The 18,849-nt window shown below is 44.8% G+C and overlaps 1 protein-coding gene across 1 annotated transcript in view; it reads right to left on the bottom strand.

The window, feature by feature from the left end:
- Nucleotides 1–560: 560 nt before the first annotated feature.
- Nucleotides 561–18,849, bottom strand: part of LOC139410300 (protein XRP2-like) — a 29,532-nt gene continuing 11,243 nt past the window's right edge. Inside the window, exons 3-5 of the mRNA XM_071155789.1 lie at nucleotides 5,239–5,353; nucleotides 1,428–1,513; nucleotides 561–1,293 (exon numbers count right to left, since the gene is read on the bottom strand). Coding sequence (XP_071011890.1) covers nucleotides 1,210–1,293; nucleotides 1,428–1,513; nucleotides 5,239–5,353 — 285 coding nt within the window. The 3' untranslated portion in view covers nucleotides 561–1,209. The remainder of the gene's footprint in view (nucleotides 1,294–1,427; nucleotides 1,514–5,238; nucleotides 5,354–18,849) is intronic.

The raw sequence follows: 18,849 nt of genomic DNA, 5'->3' as shown, positions 1-18,849 counted from the left end.
TAGAGGCCAGGATAGACAGACTGGTAGTCTATATTGTCACTATGAATGGTGGATAGACAGACTGGTAGTCTATATTGTCACTATGAATGGTGGATAGACAGACTGGTAGACTATATTGTTACTATGAATAGTGGATAGACAGACTGGTAGTCTATATTGTTACTATGAATGGTGGATAGACATACTGGTAGACTATATTGTTACTATGAATAGTGGATAGAGGGTAGGATAGACGGACTGGTAGTCTATATTGTTACTATGAATAGTGGATAGACAGACTGGTAGTCTATATTGTCACTATGAATGGTGGATAGACAGACTGGTAGTCTATATTGTTACTATGAATGGTGGACAGAGGGTAGGATAGACGGACTGGTAGTCTATATTGTTACTATGAATAGTGGATAGACAGACTGGTAGTCTATATTGTCACTATGAATAGTGGATAGACAGACTGGTAGTCTATATTGTTACTATGAATAGTGGATAGACAGACTGGTAGTCTATATTGTCACTATGAATAGTGGATAGAGGACAGACTGGTAGACTATATTGTCACTATGAATAGTGGATAGAGGACAGACTGGTAGTCTATATTGTCACTATGAATAGTGGATAGAGGACAGACTGGTAGTCTATATTGTCACTATGAATAGTGGATAGAGGACAGACTGGTAGTCTATATTGTTACTATGAATGGTGGATAGACAGACTGGTAGTCTATATTGTTACTATGAATGGTGGATAGACAGACTGGTAGACGTCATTGTCACTATGTTGATCAACCTGTCCTCTCTCCTACCTACATTCACTATGTTGATCAACCTGTCCTCTCTGCTACCTACATTCACTATGTTGATCAACCTGTCCTCTCTGCTACCTACATTCACTATGTTGATCAACCTGTCCTCTCTGCTACCTACATTCACTATGTTGATCAACCTGTCCTCTCTGCTACCTACATTCACTATGTTTATCAACCTGTCCTCTCTGCTACCTACATTCACTATGTTGATCAACCTGTCCTCTCTCCTACCTACATTCACTATGTTGATTAACCTGTCCTCTCTGCTACCTACATTCACTATGTTGATCAACCTGTCCTCTCTCCTACCTACCGGTATATCCAGTGTTAATACTACCAATAAAAAATGTCAACATACAAAAGTGTATCAGTGGTGTAGTTTTGATTGTCATACAGTGACTCAATCACAAGCCCATCTGCATGTCAGCAAAGTTGAAGAAGTTGTCCACATCTCGAGAGGAAGTATTTCTGTTGTCTGAAACAAACACCTGCAGGGAATAGGACAGAGTTACTTCACATACAGGTACTATGTTATTAGCTAGTACAGTTCTGACTAACACTTTCAGTACAATTGATTCAATCTTGAGATATTTTTGTACCGAGATGTCAGGAATGCTGTTACCTTGGTTCCACTGAACATGTCACTGGCCATGCTCTTGCAGGCCTCCACTACCCCGTCCCCATTCAACTCCAGAGCTGTCACTGGGCCTGTGGCAACAAGAGATGCCGTTCAGAAATGCATGCCTAATCATCATAAGCACTAAACCAACTCATTAACACAATTATTTCCTTCAGCTATGAGGATTTTATCCACCCTTTCTCTTGGTTCAAAGGTCATCATACCTCACAGAGAACCAGAAACAGCAAACTAATGTCACACCTTCCTTATTATTGAATTATTAACCCAGACGATGTCACACCTTCCTAATTATTGAATTATTAACCCAGACGATGTCACACCTTCCTAATTATTGAATTATTAACCCAGACGATGTCACACCTTCCTAATTATTGAATTATTAACCCAGACGATGTCACACCTTCCTAATTATTGAATTATTAACCCAGACGATGTCACACCTTCCTAATTATTGAATTATTAACCCAGACGATGTCACACCTTCCTAATTATTGAATTATTAACCCAGACGATGTCACACCTTCCTTATTATTGAATTATTAACCCAGACGATGTCACACCTTCCTTCCTTATTATTCTGGCCTTTCTAGGGAGTTTTTTCTAGCCACCGTGCTTCTACACCTGCATTGCTTGCTGTTTGGGGTTTTAGGATGGGTTTCTGTACAACACTTTGAGATATCAGCTGATGTAAGAAGGGCTTTATAAATACATTTGATTTGATTTAACCCAGATGATGTCACACCTTCCTTATTATTGAATTATTAACCCAGATGATAAAAGTTCCAAATGGCACCCTATTCTCTTCCTGGGGTTTATTATGGATCCCCATTAGTTCCTGTCAAGGCAGCAGCTACTCTTCCTGGGGTTTATTATGGATCCCCATTAGTTCCTGCCAAGGCAGCAGCTACTCTTCCTGGGGTTTATTATGTATCCCCATTAGTTCCTGCCAAGGCAGCAGCTACTCTTCCTGGGGTTTATTATGGATCCCCATTAGTTCCTGCCAAGGCAGCAGCTACTCTTCCTAGGGTTTATTAAAGATTGAAAAAAGTAACGGGCCTAGACAGCTGCCCTGGGGAATTCCTGATTCTACCTGGATTATGTTTTTTATTTTAATTTTATTTTACCTTTATTTAACTAGGCAAGTCAGTTCAGAACAAATTATTATTTTCAATGACGGCCTAGGAACACTGGGTTAACTGCCTTGTTCAGGGGCAGAATGACAGATTTTTATTCCATCTTACAACCATTTGGTTACAAGTCCAACGCTCTAACCACTGGGATACCTGCCGCCCCATGTTGGAGAGGCTTCCACTAAAGAACACCCTCTGTGTTCTGTTAGACAGGTAACTCTTTAACCACAATATAGCAGGAGGTGTAAAGCCATAACACATACGTTTTCCAGCAGCAGACTGATCAATAATGTCAATAGCCACACTGAAGTCTAACAAAACAGTCGCCCCAATCTTTTTATCATCAATTTCTCTCAGCCAATCATCAGTCATTAGTGTAAGTGCTGTGCTTGTTGAATATCCTTCTCTGTAAGCATGCTGAAAATCTGTTGTCAATTATTTGTTTACTGTGAAATAGTATTGTATCTGGTCAAATACAATTTTTTCCAAAACTTTACTAAGGGTTGGAAACAGGCTGATTGGTCGTCTATTTGAGCCAGTAAAAGGGGCTTCACTATTCTTGGGTAGCGAAATGACTTTCATAATTTGGTCAGACATTACTTGGATGTGTAATGTCAGCATTTGTTGCTGGCATGTCATGCCTACGTTTGCTAATCTTGCCAATGAAAAAATAATTAAAATAGTTGGCAATATCAGTCGGTTTTGTAATGAATGAGCCATCTGAGTTTGCCTTTTTTCCCTGAATTTAATTGAAGGTGCTCCACAGATTTTTACAATCATTCTTTGTAATTTATCTTTGTTTCATAGTGTAGTGTCTTCTTCTTTTCATTCAGTTCACTAACATTAATTCTCAGTTTGCGGTATGTTTGCCAATCGGTTGTGCAGCCAGACTTATTTGCCATTCCTTTGGCCTCATCCCTCTCAACCAGACCATTTTTCAATCCCTCATCAATCCACTGGTGTCACACCCGGACCGTAGTTTGCTTTGTCTGTTTCTATGTTTTGTTTGGTCAGGGTGTGATCTGAGTGGGCATTCTATGTTGTGTGTCTAGTTTGTTTGTTTCTGTGTTTGGGCCTGATATGGTTCTCAATCAGAGGCAGGTGTTAGTCATTGTCTCTGATTGGGAACCATATTTAGGTAGTCTGTTTGGTGTTGGGTTTTGTGGGTGGTTGTCTCCTGTGTCAGTATTTGTGCCACACGGGACTGTTTCGGGTTTTCACGTTTCTTGTTTTTGTAATTTATTCATGTATAGTTTCTTTATTAAAGAATCATGAATTATAACCACGCTGCATTTTGGTCCGCCTCCCCTTCCCAGGAAGAACCCCGTTACAACTGGGATTTAACAGTTTTTGGTTGTTTCTTAATGGGTGCATGTTTATTAGTAACTGGAATAAGCAATTTCATAAATGTGTCAAGTGCCGCGTCTATTTGTTCCTCATTACACACCACAGACCAGCAGCGTCTGGTTGCTCCTCATTACACACCACAGACCAGCAGCGTCTGGTTGCTCCTCATTACACACCACAGACCAGCAGCGTCTGGTTGCTCCTCATTACACACCACAGACCAGCAGCGTCTGGTTGCTCCTCATTACACACCACAGACCAGCAGCGTCTGGTTGCTCCTCATTACACACCACAGACCAGCAGCGTCTGGTTGCTCCTCATTACACACCACAGACCAGCAGCGTCTGGTTGCTCCTCATTACACACCACAGACCAGCAGCGTCTGGTTGCTCCTCATTACACACCACAGACCAGCAGCGTCTGGTTGCTCCTCATTACACACCACAGACCAGCAGCGTCTGGTTGCTCCTCATTACACACCACAGACCAGCAGCGTCTGGTTGCTCCTCATTACACACCACAGACCAGCAGCGTCTGGTTGCTCCTCATTACACACCACAGACCAGCAGCGTCTGGTTGCTCCTCATTACACACCACAGACCAGCAGTGTCTGGTTGCTCCTCATTACACACCACAGACCAGCAGCGTCTGGTTGCTCCTCGTTACACACCACAGACCAGCAAATATTCTTTACATAAACAACATAAGAATCACTACAAAACTTATTGTATGACCTCTGAAAATTTTAAAGCTGCGGAGAATGGATATGCAAGATGCTCTTTGAATAAGGAAGTAGTCTATGGCACAGTACAGTCATAGGTCTAATAGGTCTGTATGACCTATTAGGCCCAGCCTTTGGAACTGTGGTTTTCCTAGATATGGCTACTATATTGCGATCACTACATCCTATGGATCTGGATGCTGCTTTCAAGCACATTTCTGCAGCATCAGTAAAGATGTGATCAATACTTATTGATGATTTTATTCCTGTGCTGTTTGTAACTACCCTGGTAGGTTGACTGACAACCTGAACCAGGTTGCAGGCACTGGTTACAGTTTGAAGGTTTTTCTTGAGTGGGCAGCTTGATGAAAGCCAGTCAATATTTAAAATCACCCGGAAAAAATACCTCTCTGTTGATATCACATACATTATCAAGCATTTCACGTTATCCCTATTCCCTATATAGTACCCTACTTTTGACAAGATTGTATGCATCCCAAATGGCACCCTATTCCCAATATAGAGCACTACTTTTGGGCACTGGTCCATATAGGGAATAGGGTGCCATTTGGGACACAGTCTTCGTGTTGCTTACCGTTGGTGATCCACTCCAGGAGTCCCTCTGCATTGTTCTGGAACACTCTGCTGACATCCTCTGGGCGCATGGACACTTCCTTAGTCTGGATCAGCACAAACCCTTTCCCAGAGGCCTGGAGTTAATACAGACAAGAAGCAATGACACCGTTAAACCCTTTCCATCATTAACTAACCGACATCTGTACACGAAGTTGGTGTTATTGTTGACTAGTTAAAGGGACAATATGGCATACTGCTGTATATATAGTATATCTTGTAGTTAAAGAGACAGTATGGCATACTGCTGTATATATAGTATATCTTGTAGTTAAAGAGACAGTATGGCATACTGCTGTATATATAGTATATCTTGTAGTTAAAGAGACAGTATGGAATACTGCTGTATATTTAGTATATCTTGTTGTTAAAGAGACAGTATGGCATACTGCTGTATATATAGTATATCTTGTAGTTAAAGGGACAATATGGCATACTGCTGTATATATAGTGTATATTGTTGTTAAAGGGACAGTAGTGTATATATAGTGTATATTGTTGTTAAAGGGACAGTAGTGTATATATAGTATATATTGTTGTTAAAGAGACAGTACTGTATATATAGTATATTTTGTTGTTAAAGAGACAGTATTGTATATATAGTATATTTTGTTGTTAAAGAGACAGTAGTGCATTTTTAGGAAGTGAAGAAAACATAAGTGGAATCTTTTCAGACAAAGTGAGTCATTTCACAAACCCCATGGAATCCTGGGTCATTACAATCAGTTCAATCGGCAGCAGGTAGCCTAGTGGTTAGAGCATTGGACTAGTAACTGAAAGGTTGCAAGATCGAATCCCCGAGCTGACAAGGTAAAAATCTGTCGTTCTGCTCCTGAACAAGACAGTTAACCCACTGTTCCCCGGTAGACCGTCATTGAAAATAAGAATGTTCTTAACTGACTTGCCTAGTTAAATAAAGGTTAAATAAAATAAAATCCACATAACACAATCAACCACTCCTTGTCCTTATTTGACACGTGGGCACAGTAACAGAATTAGACTCAGATTGTTCACTTTAAAGCGTACCAAACCATACAACTCTATGCACAAGGACTATTTTACACTGAAGATTTCCCAAAAACACATTTCCTGGAAGAGCTGTGCTGATGCAAAGTCTGGTAGCAGAATGACAGTAACATTTTATTTTTTATGTCCATGTTTTCTCAAACCTGTCAGCTATGGAATGACACCTTGATAAAAAACATGTTTTGGTTATTCAACGACAGAAAGTGAAGTGTATTTACACCTTGTAACAGAATTAAGGTAATTAAATGCTGGGTCCATAATCTGTACAGAAAGGCATAATTCTAAATGTCATTGTCTTCATGGTGATGTATCCTAAATAGGTACACAAAAAAGGTACAAATATGTAATATCCTCCTTTGCATATTTGGCTATTATTCTAATGAGCTCCATCCCCAAGCAAGACCAAATCTGGTTCGACCGGACCAAATCTGAACTTCTATGTTTCACAAGTTTGGACATCATAGCACAGCACAACACAGTGTTTATTGTTTTACTAATGTTAGAGCAATGACATGCTAGCTGTTCCCATAGACTTCCAGTCATTAAGCCTATGATAATTCATTTAAAAGTGTGTCTGATGCAGACAAATCCATTGATAGAAGCCATCATCATGGAGGGCCACTCGGTTCGATAAGGTGGTGGGCCACTCGGTTCGATAAGGTGGTGGGCCACTCGGTTCGATGCAGTGGTGGGCCACTCGGTTCGATAAGGTGGTGGGCCACTCGGTTCGATAAGGTGGTGGGCCACTCGGTTCGATAAGGTGGTGGGCCACTCGGTTCGATAAGGTGGAGGGCCACTCGGTTCGATAAGGTGGTGGGCCACTCGGTTCGATAAGGTGGTGGGCCACTCGGTTCGATAAGGTGGTGGGCCACTCGGTTCGATAAGGTGGAGGGCCACTCGGTTCGATAAGGTGGTGGGCCACTCGGTTCGATAAGGTGGTGGGCCACTCGGTTCGATAAGGTGGTGGGCCACTCGGTTCGATAAGGTGGTGGGCCACTCGGTTCGATAAGGTGGTGGGCCACTCGGTTCGATAAGGTGGTGGGCCAATCGGTTCGATAAGGTGGTGGGCCACTCGGTTCGATAAGGTGGTGGGCCACTCGGTTCGATAAGGTGGTGGGCCACTCGGTTCGATAAGGTGGTGGGCCACTCGGTTCGATGCAGTGGTGGGCCACTCGGTTCGATAAGGTTGTGGGCCACTCGGTTCGATAAGGTGGTGGGCCACTCGGTTCGATAAGGTGGTGGGCCACTCGGTTCGATAAGGTGGTGGGCCACTCGGTTCGATAAGGTGGAGGGCCACTCGGTTCGATAAGGTGGTGGGCCACTCGGTTCGATAAGGTGGTGGGCCACTCGGTTCGATAAGGTGGTGGGCCACTCGGTTCGATAAGGTGGAGGGCCACTCGGTTCGATAAGGTGGTGGGCCACTCGGTTCGATAAGGTGGTGGGCCACTCGGTTCGATGCAGCGGAGGGCCACTCGGTTCGATAAGGTGGAGGGCCACTCGGTTCGATAAGGTGGTGGGCCACTCGGTTCGATAAGGTGGTGGGCCACTCGGTTCGATAAGGTGGTGGGCCACTCGGTTCGATAAGGTGGAGGGCCACTCGGTTCGATAAGGTGGTGGGCCAATCGGTTCGATAAGGTGGTGGGCCACTCGGTTCGATAAGGTGGTGGGCCACTCGGTTCGATGCAGCGGAGGGCCACTCGGTTCGATGCAGCGGAGGGCCACTCGGTTCGATAAGGTGGTGGGCCACTCGGTTCGATAAGGTGGTGGGCCACTCGGTTCGATAAGGTGGTGGGCCACTCGGTTCGATAAGGTGGTGGGCCACTCGGTTCGATGCAGCGGAGGGCCACTCGGTTCGATAAGGTGGTGGGCCACTCGGTTCGATAAGGTGGTGGGCCACTCGGTTCGATAAGGTGGTGGGCCACTCGGTTCGATAAGGTGGTGGGCCACTCGGTTCGATGCAGCGGAGGGCCACTCGGTTCGATAAGGTGGTGGGCCACTCGGTTCGATGCAGCGGAGGGCCACTCGGTTCGATAAGATGGTGGGCCACTCGGTTCGATAAGGTGGTGGGCCACTCGGTTCGATAAGGTGGTGGGCCACTCGGTTCGATAAGGTGGAGGGCCACTCGGTTCGATAAGGTGGTGGGCCACTCGGTTCGATGCAGCGGAGGGCCACTCGGTTCGATAAGGCGGTGGGCCACTCGGTTCGATAAGGTGGTGGGCCACTCGGTTCGATAAGGTGGTGGGCCACTCGGTTCGATGCAGCGGAGGGCCACTCGGTTCGATAAGGTGGTGGGCCACTCGGTTCGATGCAGCGGAGGGCCACTCGGTTCGATGCAGCGGTGGGCCACTCGTTTCAATGTACCAACATTTGTTTCATAAACACATGAATTTGGAAATGTAACCCCCTAGAGTCGATACATAAAGGAGAGCAGGAAAGAAAGAGGTGTGGGGCTGCAGCCAGCAACCACCTTCCTTGTCGTTTCATCCCCCAAAAAAGTAAGAGATAAGAATAACAAATAATGAATCAAGAGCAGCAGTAAATAACAATAGCGGGGCTATATACAGGGTATTACGGTACAGAGTCAATGTGGAGGCTATATACAGGGGGTACCAGTACAGAGTCAATGTGGAGGCTATATACAGGGGGTACCAGTACAGAGTCAATGTGGAGGCTATATACAGGGGGTACCGGTACAGAGTCAATGTGGAGGCTATATACAGGGGGTACCAGTACAGAGTCAATGTGGAGGCTATATACAGGGGGTACCGATACAGAGTCAATGTGGAGGCTATATACAGGGGGTACCGGTACAGAGTCAATGTGGAGGCTATATACAGGGGGTACCAGTACAGAGTCAATGTGGAGGCTATATACAGGGGGTATCGGTACAGAGTCGATGTGTGGGGGCACCAAGGTAATTGAGGTAATATGTACATGTAAGTAGAGTTATTAAAGTGGCTATGCATAGATAATAACAAAGAGTAGCAGCAGCGTGGGGGAGGGGGGGCAATGCAAATAGTCTGGGTAGCCATTTGATTAGCTGTTCAGGAGTCTTATGGCTCCTGGGGTAGAAGCTGTTTAGAAGCCTCTTGGACCTAAACTTGGCACTCCGGTACCGCTTGCCGTGCGGTAGCAGAGAGAACAGAGACACTAGGGTGAATGGAGTCTGACATTTTTTAGGGCCTTCCTCTGACACCGCCTGGTGTAGAGGTCCTAGATGGCAGGAAGCTTGGCCATGGTGATGTACTGGGCCGTACGCACTACCCTCTGCAGTGCCTTGTGATCGGAGGCCGAGCAGTTGCCATACCAGGCAGCGATGCAACCCGTCTGGATGCTCTCGATGGTGCAGCTGTAAAACCTTTTGAGGATCTGAGGACCCATGCCAAATCTTTTCAATCTCCTGAGGGGGGAATAGATTTTGTCGTGCCCTCTTCACAACTGTCTTGGTGTGCTTGGACCATTTTAGTTTGTTGGTGATGTGGACGCCAAGGAACTTGAAGCTCTCAACCTGCTCCACTACAGCCCAGTCGATGAGAATGGGGGAGTGCTCCTCCTTTTCCTGTAGTCCACAATCATCTCCTTTGTCTTGATCACGTTGAGGGATCGATTGTTGTCCTTGCACCACATGGTCAGGTCTCTGACCTCCTCCCTATAGGCTGTCTTATCGTTGTCGGTGATCAGGCCTACCACTGTTATGTCATTGGCAAACTTAATGATGGTGTTGGAGTCATGCCTGGCCGTGCAGTCATGAGTGAACAGGAAGTACAGGAGGGGACTGAGCACGCACCCCTGAGGGGCCCCTGTGTTGAGGATCAGCGTGGCGGATGTGGTGTTACCTACCCTTACCACCTGGGGGCGACCGGTCAGGAAGTCCAGGATCCAGTTGCAGAGGGAGGTGTTTATTCCCAGGATCCTTAGCTTAGTGATGAGCTTTGACGGCACTATGGTGTTGAACGCTGAGCTGTAGTCAATGAATAGCATTCTCACGTAGGTGTTCCTTTTGTCCAGGTGGGAAAGGGCAGTGTGGGGTGCAATAGAGATTGCAACATCTGTGGATCTGTTGGGGAAGTATGCAAATTGGAGTGGGTCTAGGGTTTCTGGGATAGTGGTGTTGATGTGAGCCATGAACAGCCTTTCAGAGCATTTCATGGCTACAGAAGAGAGTGCTATGGATCGTTAGTCATTTAGGCAAGTTACCTTAGTGCTCTTGGGCACAGGGTCTATGGTGGTCTGCTTGAAACATGTTGGTATTACAGACTCCGACAGGGAAAGGTTGAAAATGTCAGTGAAGACACTTGCCAGTTGGTCAGGGCATGCTCGGAGTATACGTCCCGGTAATCCGTCTGGCCCTGCGGCCTTGTGAATGTTGACCTGTTTAAAGGTCTTACTCACATCGACTACGGCGAGCGTGATCACACAGTCAACCCGGAACAGTTGGTGCTATAATGCATGTTTCAGTGTTGCCTCTAAGCGAGCATAGAGGTAGTTTAGCTCGTCTGGTAGGCTCGTGTCACAGGGTAGCTCTCAGCTGTGCTTATCTTTGTAATCTGTAATAGTTTGCAAGCCCTGCCACATCCAACAAGTGTCAGAACCGGGGTAGTACGACTCGAACTTAGTCCTGTATTGATGCTTTGCCTGTTTGATGGTTCGTCGGGGGGTATAGCGGGATTTCTTATAAGCTTCCGGGTTAGAGTCCCGCTCCTTTAAAGCCTCAGCTCTACCCTTTAGATCAGTGTGGATGTCGTGTGTAATCCATGGCTTCTGGTTGGGGTATGTACGTACAGTCACTGTGGGGACGACGTCCTCGTTGCCAGTGACTGATGTGTACTCCTCAATGCCATCGGAAGAATCCCAGAACATACTCCAGTCTGTGCGGGCAAAACAGTCCTGTCGTTTAGCATCTTCTTCATCTGACCACTTCTTTATAGACTGAGTCACTGGTGCTTTCAGCTTTAATTTTTGCTTGTAAGCAGGAATCGGTAGGATAGAGTTATATTCAGATTTACCAAATGGGGGGCGAGGAAGAGCTTTGTATGCTTCTCTGTGTGTGGAGTAAAGGTGGTCTCATTTTCCCCTCTGGTTGCACATTTAACATGCTGATAGAAATTAGGTAAAAATGATTTACGTTTCCCTGCATTAAAGTCCCCGGCCACTAGGAGCGCCGCCTCTGGGTGAGCCTTTTCCTGTTTGCTTATGGCAGAATACAGCTAATCGAGAGCAGGTTTTAGTACCAGCCTCAGTCTGTGGTGGTCTGCACACCACTGTTTTACTGCACCGTTATTTGTCTGTCTGTGGCCCGCCTATTAGCTTGCACATTTCTTGCCATTCTCCTTTGACCTCTCTCATCAACGAGCTGTTTTCACCCACAGGACTGCCGCTGACTGGAGGGATTTTGTTTGTCTCACCATTCCTCAGTAAACCCTAGACACTGTCGTGCGTGAAAACCCCCAGGAGGCCGTTTCTGAGATACTGGAACTGGCACGCCTGGCACCGACGATCAACCCAAGCTCAAAGTCTCTTAGGTCACTGGTTTTGTCCATTCTAACATTCAATAGAGAAGTAACTGAATGTCTTGACGCCAGTCTGCCTGTTTTATATAGCAAGACACGTGACTCACTGTCTGTAGGAGGGAACCATTTTGTGAACGTGGTGGTGTACCTAATAAACTGGCTACTGAGGGTATATAGAGCCAATCTGGGAGAAATAACGACAGTTCCTTGGACTTCATGATATAGTTTCTACTCTGTGCTCTGTCAACTGTGGGACATGATTTACACAGGTGTGTTTCTTTCTAAATCATGTCCAAACAATTGAAATGGCCTCAGGTGGACTCCAATGAAGTTGTAGTGACATCTCAAGGATGATCAAAAGGGATTGGCTGCAACGGACCTTCTTATGGAGTGTCATAGCAAAGGGGTGTGAACTTCTGTAAATCAGATTGTGATGAAGCTGACGCAGTAGCGCTCATCACAAACACATATTATTTAATTCCCCTTTTTAATTGTTTAGCGCGTTCATGTTTACCCATATACAGTGGGGAGAACAAGTATTTGATACACTGCCGATTCTTCAGGTTTTCCTACTTATAAAGCATGTAGAGGTCTGTAATTTTTTTATCATAGGTACACTTCAACTGTGAGAGACGGAATCTAAAACAAAAATCCAGAAAATCACATTGTATGATTTTTAAGTAATTAATTTGCAGGTAGCTGGTAGTATAGATGTAGCTGATAGTAGAGTGGTAGTATATATGTAGCTGGTAGTAGAGTGGTAGTAGAGTGGTAGTATAGAGGTAGCTGGTAGTAGAGTGGTAGTATATATGTAGCTGGTAGTTGAGTGGTAGTAGAGTGGTAGTATAGAGGGGTAGTAGAGTGGTAGTATAGAGGGGTAGTAGAGTGGTAGTATAGATGTAGCTGGTAGTAGAGTGGTAGTATAGAGGTAGCTGGTAGTAGAGTGGTAGTATAGAGGTAACTGGTCATAGAGTGGTAGTATAGAGGTAGCTGGTAGTAGAGTGGTAGTATAGAGGTAGCTGGTAGTAGAGTGGTAGTATAGAGGTAGCTGGTAGTAGAGTGGTAGTATAGAGGTAGCTGGTCGTAGAGTGGTAGTATAGAGGTAACTGGTCGTAGAGTGGTAGTATAGAGGTAGCTGGTCGTAGAGTGGTAGTATAGAGGTAACTGGTCGTAGAGTGGTAGTATAGAGGTAGCTGGTCGTAGAGTGGTAGTATAGAGGTAGCTGTCGTAGAGTGGTAGTATAGATGTAGCTGGTAGTAGAGTGGTAGTATAGATGTAGCTGGTAGTAGAGTGGTAGTATAGAGGTAGCTGGTAGTAGAGTGGTAGTATAGAGGTAGCTGGTAGTAGAGTGGTAGTATAGAAGTAGCTGGTCGTAGAGTGGTAGTATAGAGGTAGCTGGTCGTAGAGTGGTAGTATAGAGGTAGCTGGTAGTAGAGGGGTAGTAGAGTGGTAGTATAGAGGTAGCTGGTAGTAGAGTGGTAGTATAGAAATAGCTGGTCGTAGAGTGGTAGTATAGAGGTAGCTGGTCGTAGAGTGGTAGTATAGAGGTAGCTGGTAGTAGAGGGGTAGTAGAGTGGTAGTATAGAGGTATCTGGTAGTAGAGTGGTAGTATATAAGTAGCTGGTAGTAGAGTGGTAGTATAGAGGTAGCTAGTAGTAGAGTGGTAGTATAGAGGTAGCTGGTAGTAGAGACAGAGTGATGGTTGCTGATAATGGGCCTCTGTACGCTTATGTAGATATTCCATTACTAAGTCATCTACAACATGAACAATGTCTACACTGTATTTCTGATCAATTTAATGTTATTTTAATGGACAAAAATGTGCTTTTCTTTCAAAAACAAGGACATTTCTAAGTGACGCCAAACTTTTGAACTGTAGTGTATATGCCCTCTTTATTTATCCTACTGTTCTGACTTGGTGTACAGGGAGAATACTGTAGAAAGCGGACCATGTTCTGAATTCTGTCGTTGTTCATTTCAAAAGTGCTGAACAAATAGTTATATTGACTAAGTCCGTCCTAGCTCGCTCATTAATGTCTTAATCTAAATTACAGATTGCCCCTTTTACGCTCATCGTTCCCTTATGCCATAGTTTGTACATCTCAATTGTCAGTAGAAACCACAATTGTTTAAGCAAGTCAGCCACGTCAGGTATGTTTATTAAAAGGCATTAAAGGAGGTTGAATTAACTGTTTCGCTGCCAGACAAGGCTCCGCTGACAGCCAGGTGTAGCAGTGGTAAAATAATGGGACAGCTTTATGTAGGCCCTAACAGTTTGTAGGCACCGTTGGTCACCGTTATAGTGCAATTTATGTATTGTTTAGTGTTGTGGCTTTAATGGCATGCAGATTTCCATGTTAATCCAGTGTGACTTCCTCATCTGTTCTCTTGCTCAACTTCCTCAGTGTTCTCTTGCTCAACAGAGCAGTCATTGGGGTATTCTCAGAGATCTTTTTGTTTCTGGAGGCTTAGCAATCCATGTCTTTGCACCAGCATGTAGACTACCAGCTGCCTGATGTCCGGCCTTGCCACAGTGGAAGCATGTCCCTTGATTTCCCTGTTTCTGATGTTCAGTTGCAACTCTGTGCACTTTTCCGAAAGAACTCAACTGCTGAGTCTCTTTAGCAGCTAGTTTCATGGACACACTAACTTCAATGGCCGTGGTCAAGGTCAGATTACTTTCAAATCAACAGTCTATTTGTGTAGCTTCACTCCGTAGCCCACAACCTAGTCTGTCTCTAATGACGTCATTTAGAACATCATTCAACACAGTTTTTTTAACGCAGCAGCAAACATTGTCACTGATTCTCCTTCTTTCCAGATTTCTTCGGTGGAACCTTTCAGCAATAACTAGTGGTTTTGTTGAAAAGTGTCCTTTCAGTATTCCCACAGTATCCCCATACGTCTGGGCTGTCTGGCTGTCCAAGGCTGCGTAGTAAATGTTTCCAACAAGTTATCAGCAGCCATCATCAACACAGTCCTCAACCAAAGCAATATTTTCCTCATTCATGTGATCTTCATTCGCTTCACTCACTGACGTTTCATCTTCAAGTTCGCTCATTTAACGTTGTTTTTTATTCCATAGTTGGCCTTATTTATTTATACAAATATATTTTTTAAATGTTCTTTCCTTTACTCACTTTTCAAATCACGTTGTTTTCCCGCTCCGACGACCATCTCAACTCCTTTTCTGCCGTCCATGACGATGATAACTCTCTCTCTTAACTAGCTCGACTATGTACTTGCCTTTGCTAACAATACACTGTGCTAACATTAACCTAGGCTGTACCGCGGAAAATAACCGTTTTAAACATATAAAAACGGACTTCTTCAGGATTTAACCTTTATTTAACTAGGCAAATCATTTAAGAACAAATTCTTATTTACAATGACGGCCTACCAAAAGGCCTCCTGCGGGGACGGGGGCTGAGATGAAAAATAATAATAAATTAAATAAAAATATAGGACAAAACACACATCACAACAAGAGAGACAACACAACACTACATAAAGAGAGACCTAAGACAACAACATAGCAAGGCAGCAACACAACATGGTAGCAGCACAACATGGTAGCAACACAACATGGTAGCAACACAACATGGTAGCAACACAACATGGTAGCAACATAGCATGGTAGCAGCAAAAAACAGGGTACAAACATTATTGGGCACAGACAACAGCACAAAGGGCAAGAAGGTAGAGACAACAATACATCACACAAAGCAGTCACAACTGTCAGTAAAAGTGTCCATGATTGAGTCTTTGAATGAAGAGATTGAGAACTGTCCAGTTTGAGTGTTTGTTGCAGCTCGTTCCAGTCACTCGCTGCAGCGAACTGAAAGACAAGCGGCCCAGGGATGTGTTTATTGCAGCTTGTTCCAGTCACTAGCTGCAGCGAACTGAAAGACAAGCGACTCAGGGATGTGTGCGCTTTGGGGACCTTTAACAGAATGTGACTGGCAGAACAGGTGTTGTATGCGTAGGATGAGGGCTGCAGTAGATATCTCAGATAAGGGGGAGTGAGGCCTAAGACGGTTTTATAAATAAGCATCAACCAGTTGGTCTTGCGACGAGGTGATCAGTTTACAGCATTGGTGGCAAATCTAATGGCCGAATGGTAAAGAACATCTAGCCGCTCGAGAGTACCCTTAACTGCCGATCTATAAATTACGTCTCTGTAATCTAGCATGGATAGGATGGTCATCTGAATCAGGGTTAGTTTGGCAGCTGGGGTGAAAGAGGAGTGATTATGATAGAGGAAACCAAGTCTAGATTTAACTTTAGCCTGCAGGTTTGATATGTGCTGAGAGAAGGACAGTGTACCATCTAGCCATACTCCCAAGTACTTGTATGAGGTGACTACCTCAAGCTCTAAACCCTCAGAGGTAGTAATCACACCTGTGGGGAGAGGGGCATCTGAGAGAGAGGCAACATCTGAGAACCCACATTTTCAATTGGTCCATTTTAGGTAATAAGCTTCAAGTGTTAACGTGCAGAAAACCCAGGCTTTTACGAGAGCAGAAATCAGTGAAGCAGATATCAGAGCTCAAATCAGAATTGGAGCTAGCAACAGTGCATGCACATTTCCAGATATCATCAACAGTATTACAATCAGGGCACGGCAGCGGACAGGGAGAGCTCTGCAGTGCTGATTTATGACATCTGAATGTGCATTAGAAGGCAACAAGATCATATTATACAGCAATTTCATCAGGTAACATGAAAGCTCAGTTGTCCTGAGTCTGCACAACTCGGCCAGGACCTAGGATCAAGGGAGACAGGTTTTTTAGTACTAAATCTCTTGACACATTGATTAAAATAATCATGGCCTCGAAACCTTCAAGCTGCATACTGGACCCTATTCCAACTAAACTACTGAAAGAGCTCCTGTGCTTGGCCCTCCTATGTTGAACATAATACATGTCTCTCTATCCACCAAACTCACTAAAAGTGGCAGTAATAAAGCCTCTCTTGAAAAAGCCAAACATTGACCCAGAAAAATATAAAAAACGAATCGGCCTATACTGAATCTCTCATTCCTCTCAAAAAAAATGTAAAAGCTTTTGCACAGCAACTCACTGCCTTCCTGATGACAAACAATGTATACAAAACGCTTCAGTCTGGTTTTAGAACCCATCATAGCACTGAAACTGCATATGCATCTGTCCTCGTGCTCCTAGACCTTAGTGCAGCTTTTGATACCATCGATCACCACATTCTTTTGGAGAGATTGGAAACCCAAATTGGTCTACACGGACAAGTTCTGGCCTTGTTTAGATCTTATCTGTCGGAAAGATATCAGTTTGTCCTCTGACAAAGCAACTGTAAATTTCGGTGTGCCTCAAGGTTCCGTTTTAGGACCACTATTGTTTCACTATATATTTTACCTCTCGGTGATGTCATTCGGAAACATAATGTTAACTTTTACTGCTATGCGGATGACACACAGAGCTGTACATTTCGATGAAACATGGTGAAGCCCCGAAATTGCCCTCCCTGGAAGCCTGTGTTTCAGACATAAGGAAGTGGATGGCTGCCAAACTTTCTACTTTTAAACTCGGACAAAACAGAGATGCTTGTTCTCGGTCCCAAGAAACAAAGAGATCTTCTGTTGAATCTGACAATTAATGTTGATGGTTGTACAGTCGTCTCAAATAAAACTGTGAAGAACCTCGGCGTTACTCTGGACCCTGATCTCTCTTTTGAAGAACATATCAAGACTGTTTCAAGGACAGCTCTTTTCCATCTACGTAACATTGCAAAAATCTGAAACGTTCTGTCCAAAAATGATGCAGAAAGATTTATCCATGCTTTTGCCACTTCTAGGTTAGACTACTGCAATGCTCTACTTTTCGGCTACCTGGATAAAGCACTAAATAAACTTCAGTTAGTGCTAAACACGGCTGCTAGAATCTTGACTAGAACCCCAAAATTTGATCATATTACTCCAGTGCTAGCCTCTCTACACTGGCTTCCTGTTAAGGCAAGGGCTGATTTCAATGTTTTACTGCTAACCTACCTAGGTTTTACTGCTAACCTACCAAGCATTACATGGGCTTGCTCCTACCTATCTTTCCGATTTGGTCCTGCCGTACATAACTACACATACGCTACGGTCGCAAGACGCAGGCCTCCTTACTGTCCCTAGAATTTCTAAGCAAAGAGCTGGAGGCAGGGCTTTCTACTATAGAGCTCCATTTTTATGGAATGGTCTGCCTACCCATGTGAGAGACGCAGACTCGGTCTCAAACTTTAAGTCTTTATTGAAGACTCATCTCTTCAGTAGGTCCTATGATTGAGTGTAGTCTGGCCTAGGAGTGTGAAGGTGAACGGAAAGGCACTGGAGCAACGAACCACCCTTGCTGTCTCTGCCTGGCCTGTTCCTCTCTCTCCACTTGGATTCTCTGCCTCTAACCCTATTACGGGGGCTGAGTCACTGGCTTACTGGTGCTCTTCCATGCCGTCCCTAGGAGGGGTGCATCACTTGAGTGGGTTGAGTCACTGACGTGATCTTCCTGTCCGGGTTGCGCCCCCCCTTGGGTTGTGCTGTGAAGGAGATCTTTGTCGGCTATACTCGGCCTCGGCTCAGGATGGTAAGTTTGTCGTTGAAGATATCCCTCTAGTGGTGTGGGGGTTATATCCTTTCTGTTTGGCCCTGTCTGGGGGTGTCATCGGATGGGGCCACAGTGTCTCCTGACCACTCCTTTCTCAGCCTCCAGTATTTATGCGTTGGGGGGCTGTGTGAATTTAAGTATTATTATTTTTTCTTCCTCTCTCTCTCTCACTCTCTCTCTCCCTCTCACACACACACCCCCCTCCTCCCTCCCTGAGCCCTAGGACCATGCCTCAGGACTACCTGGGCTGATGACTCCTTGCTGTCCCCAGTCCACCTGGCCGTGCTGCTGCTCCAGTTTCAACTGTTCTGCCTGCGGCTATGGAACCCTGATCTGTTCACCGGACGTGCTACCTGTCCCAGACCTGCTGTTTTCAACTCTCTAGAGACAGCAGGAGCAGTAGAGATACTCTGAATGATC

The sequence above is a fragment of the Oncorhynchus clarkii genome, chromosome 5 (assembly GCF_045791955.1).
Source record: "Oncorhynchus clarkii lewisi isolate Uvic-CL-2024 chromosome 5, UVic_Ocla_1.0, whole genome shotgun sequence".
In the NCBI taxonomy this organism is placed as follows: Eukaryota; Metazoa; Chordata; class Actinopteri; order Salmoniformes; family Salmonidae; genus Oncorhynchus; species Oncorhynchus clarkii.
This window is presented reverse-complemented; position numbering and strand designations above follow the sequence as displayed.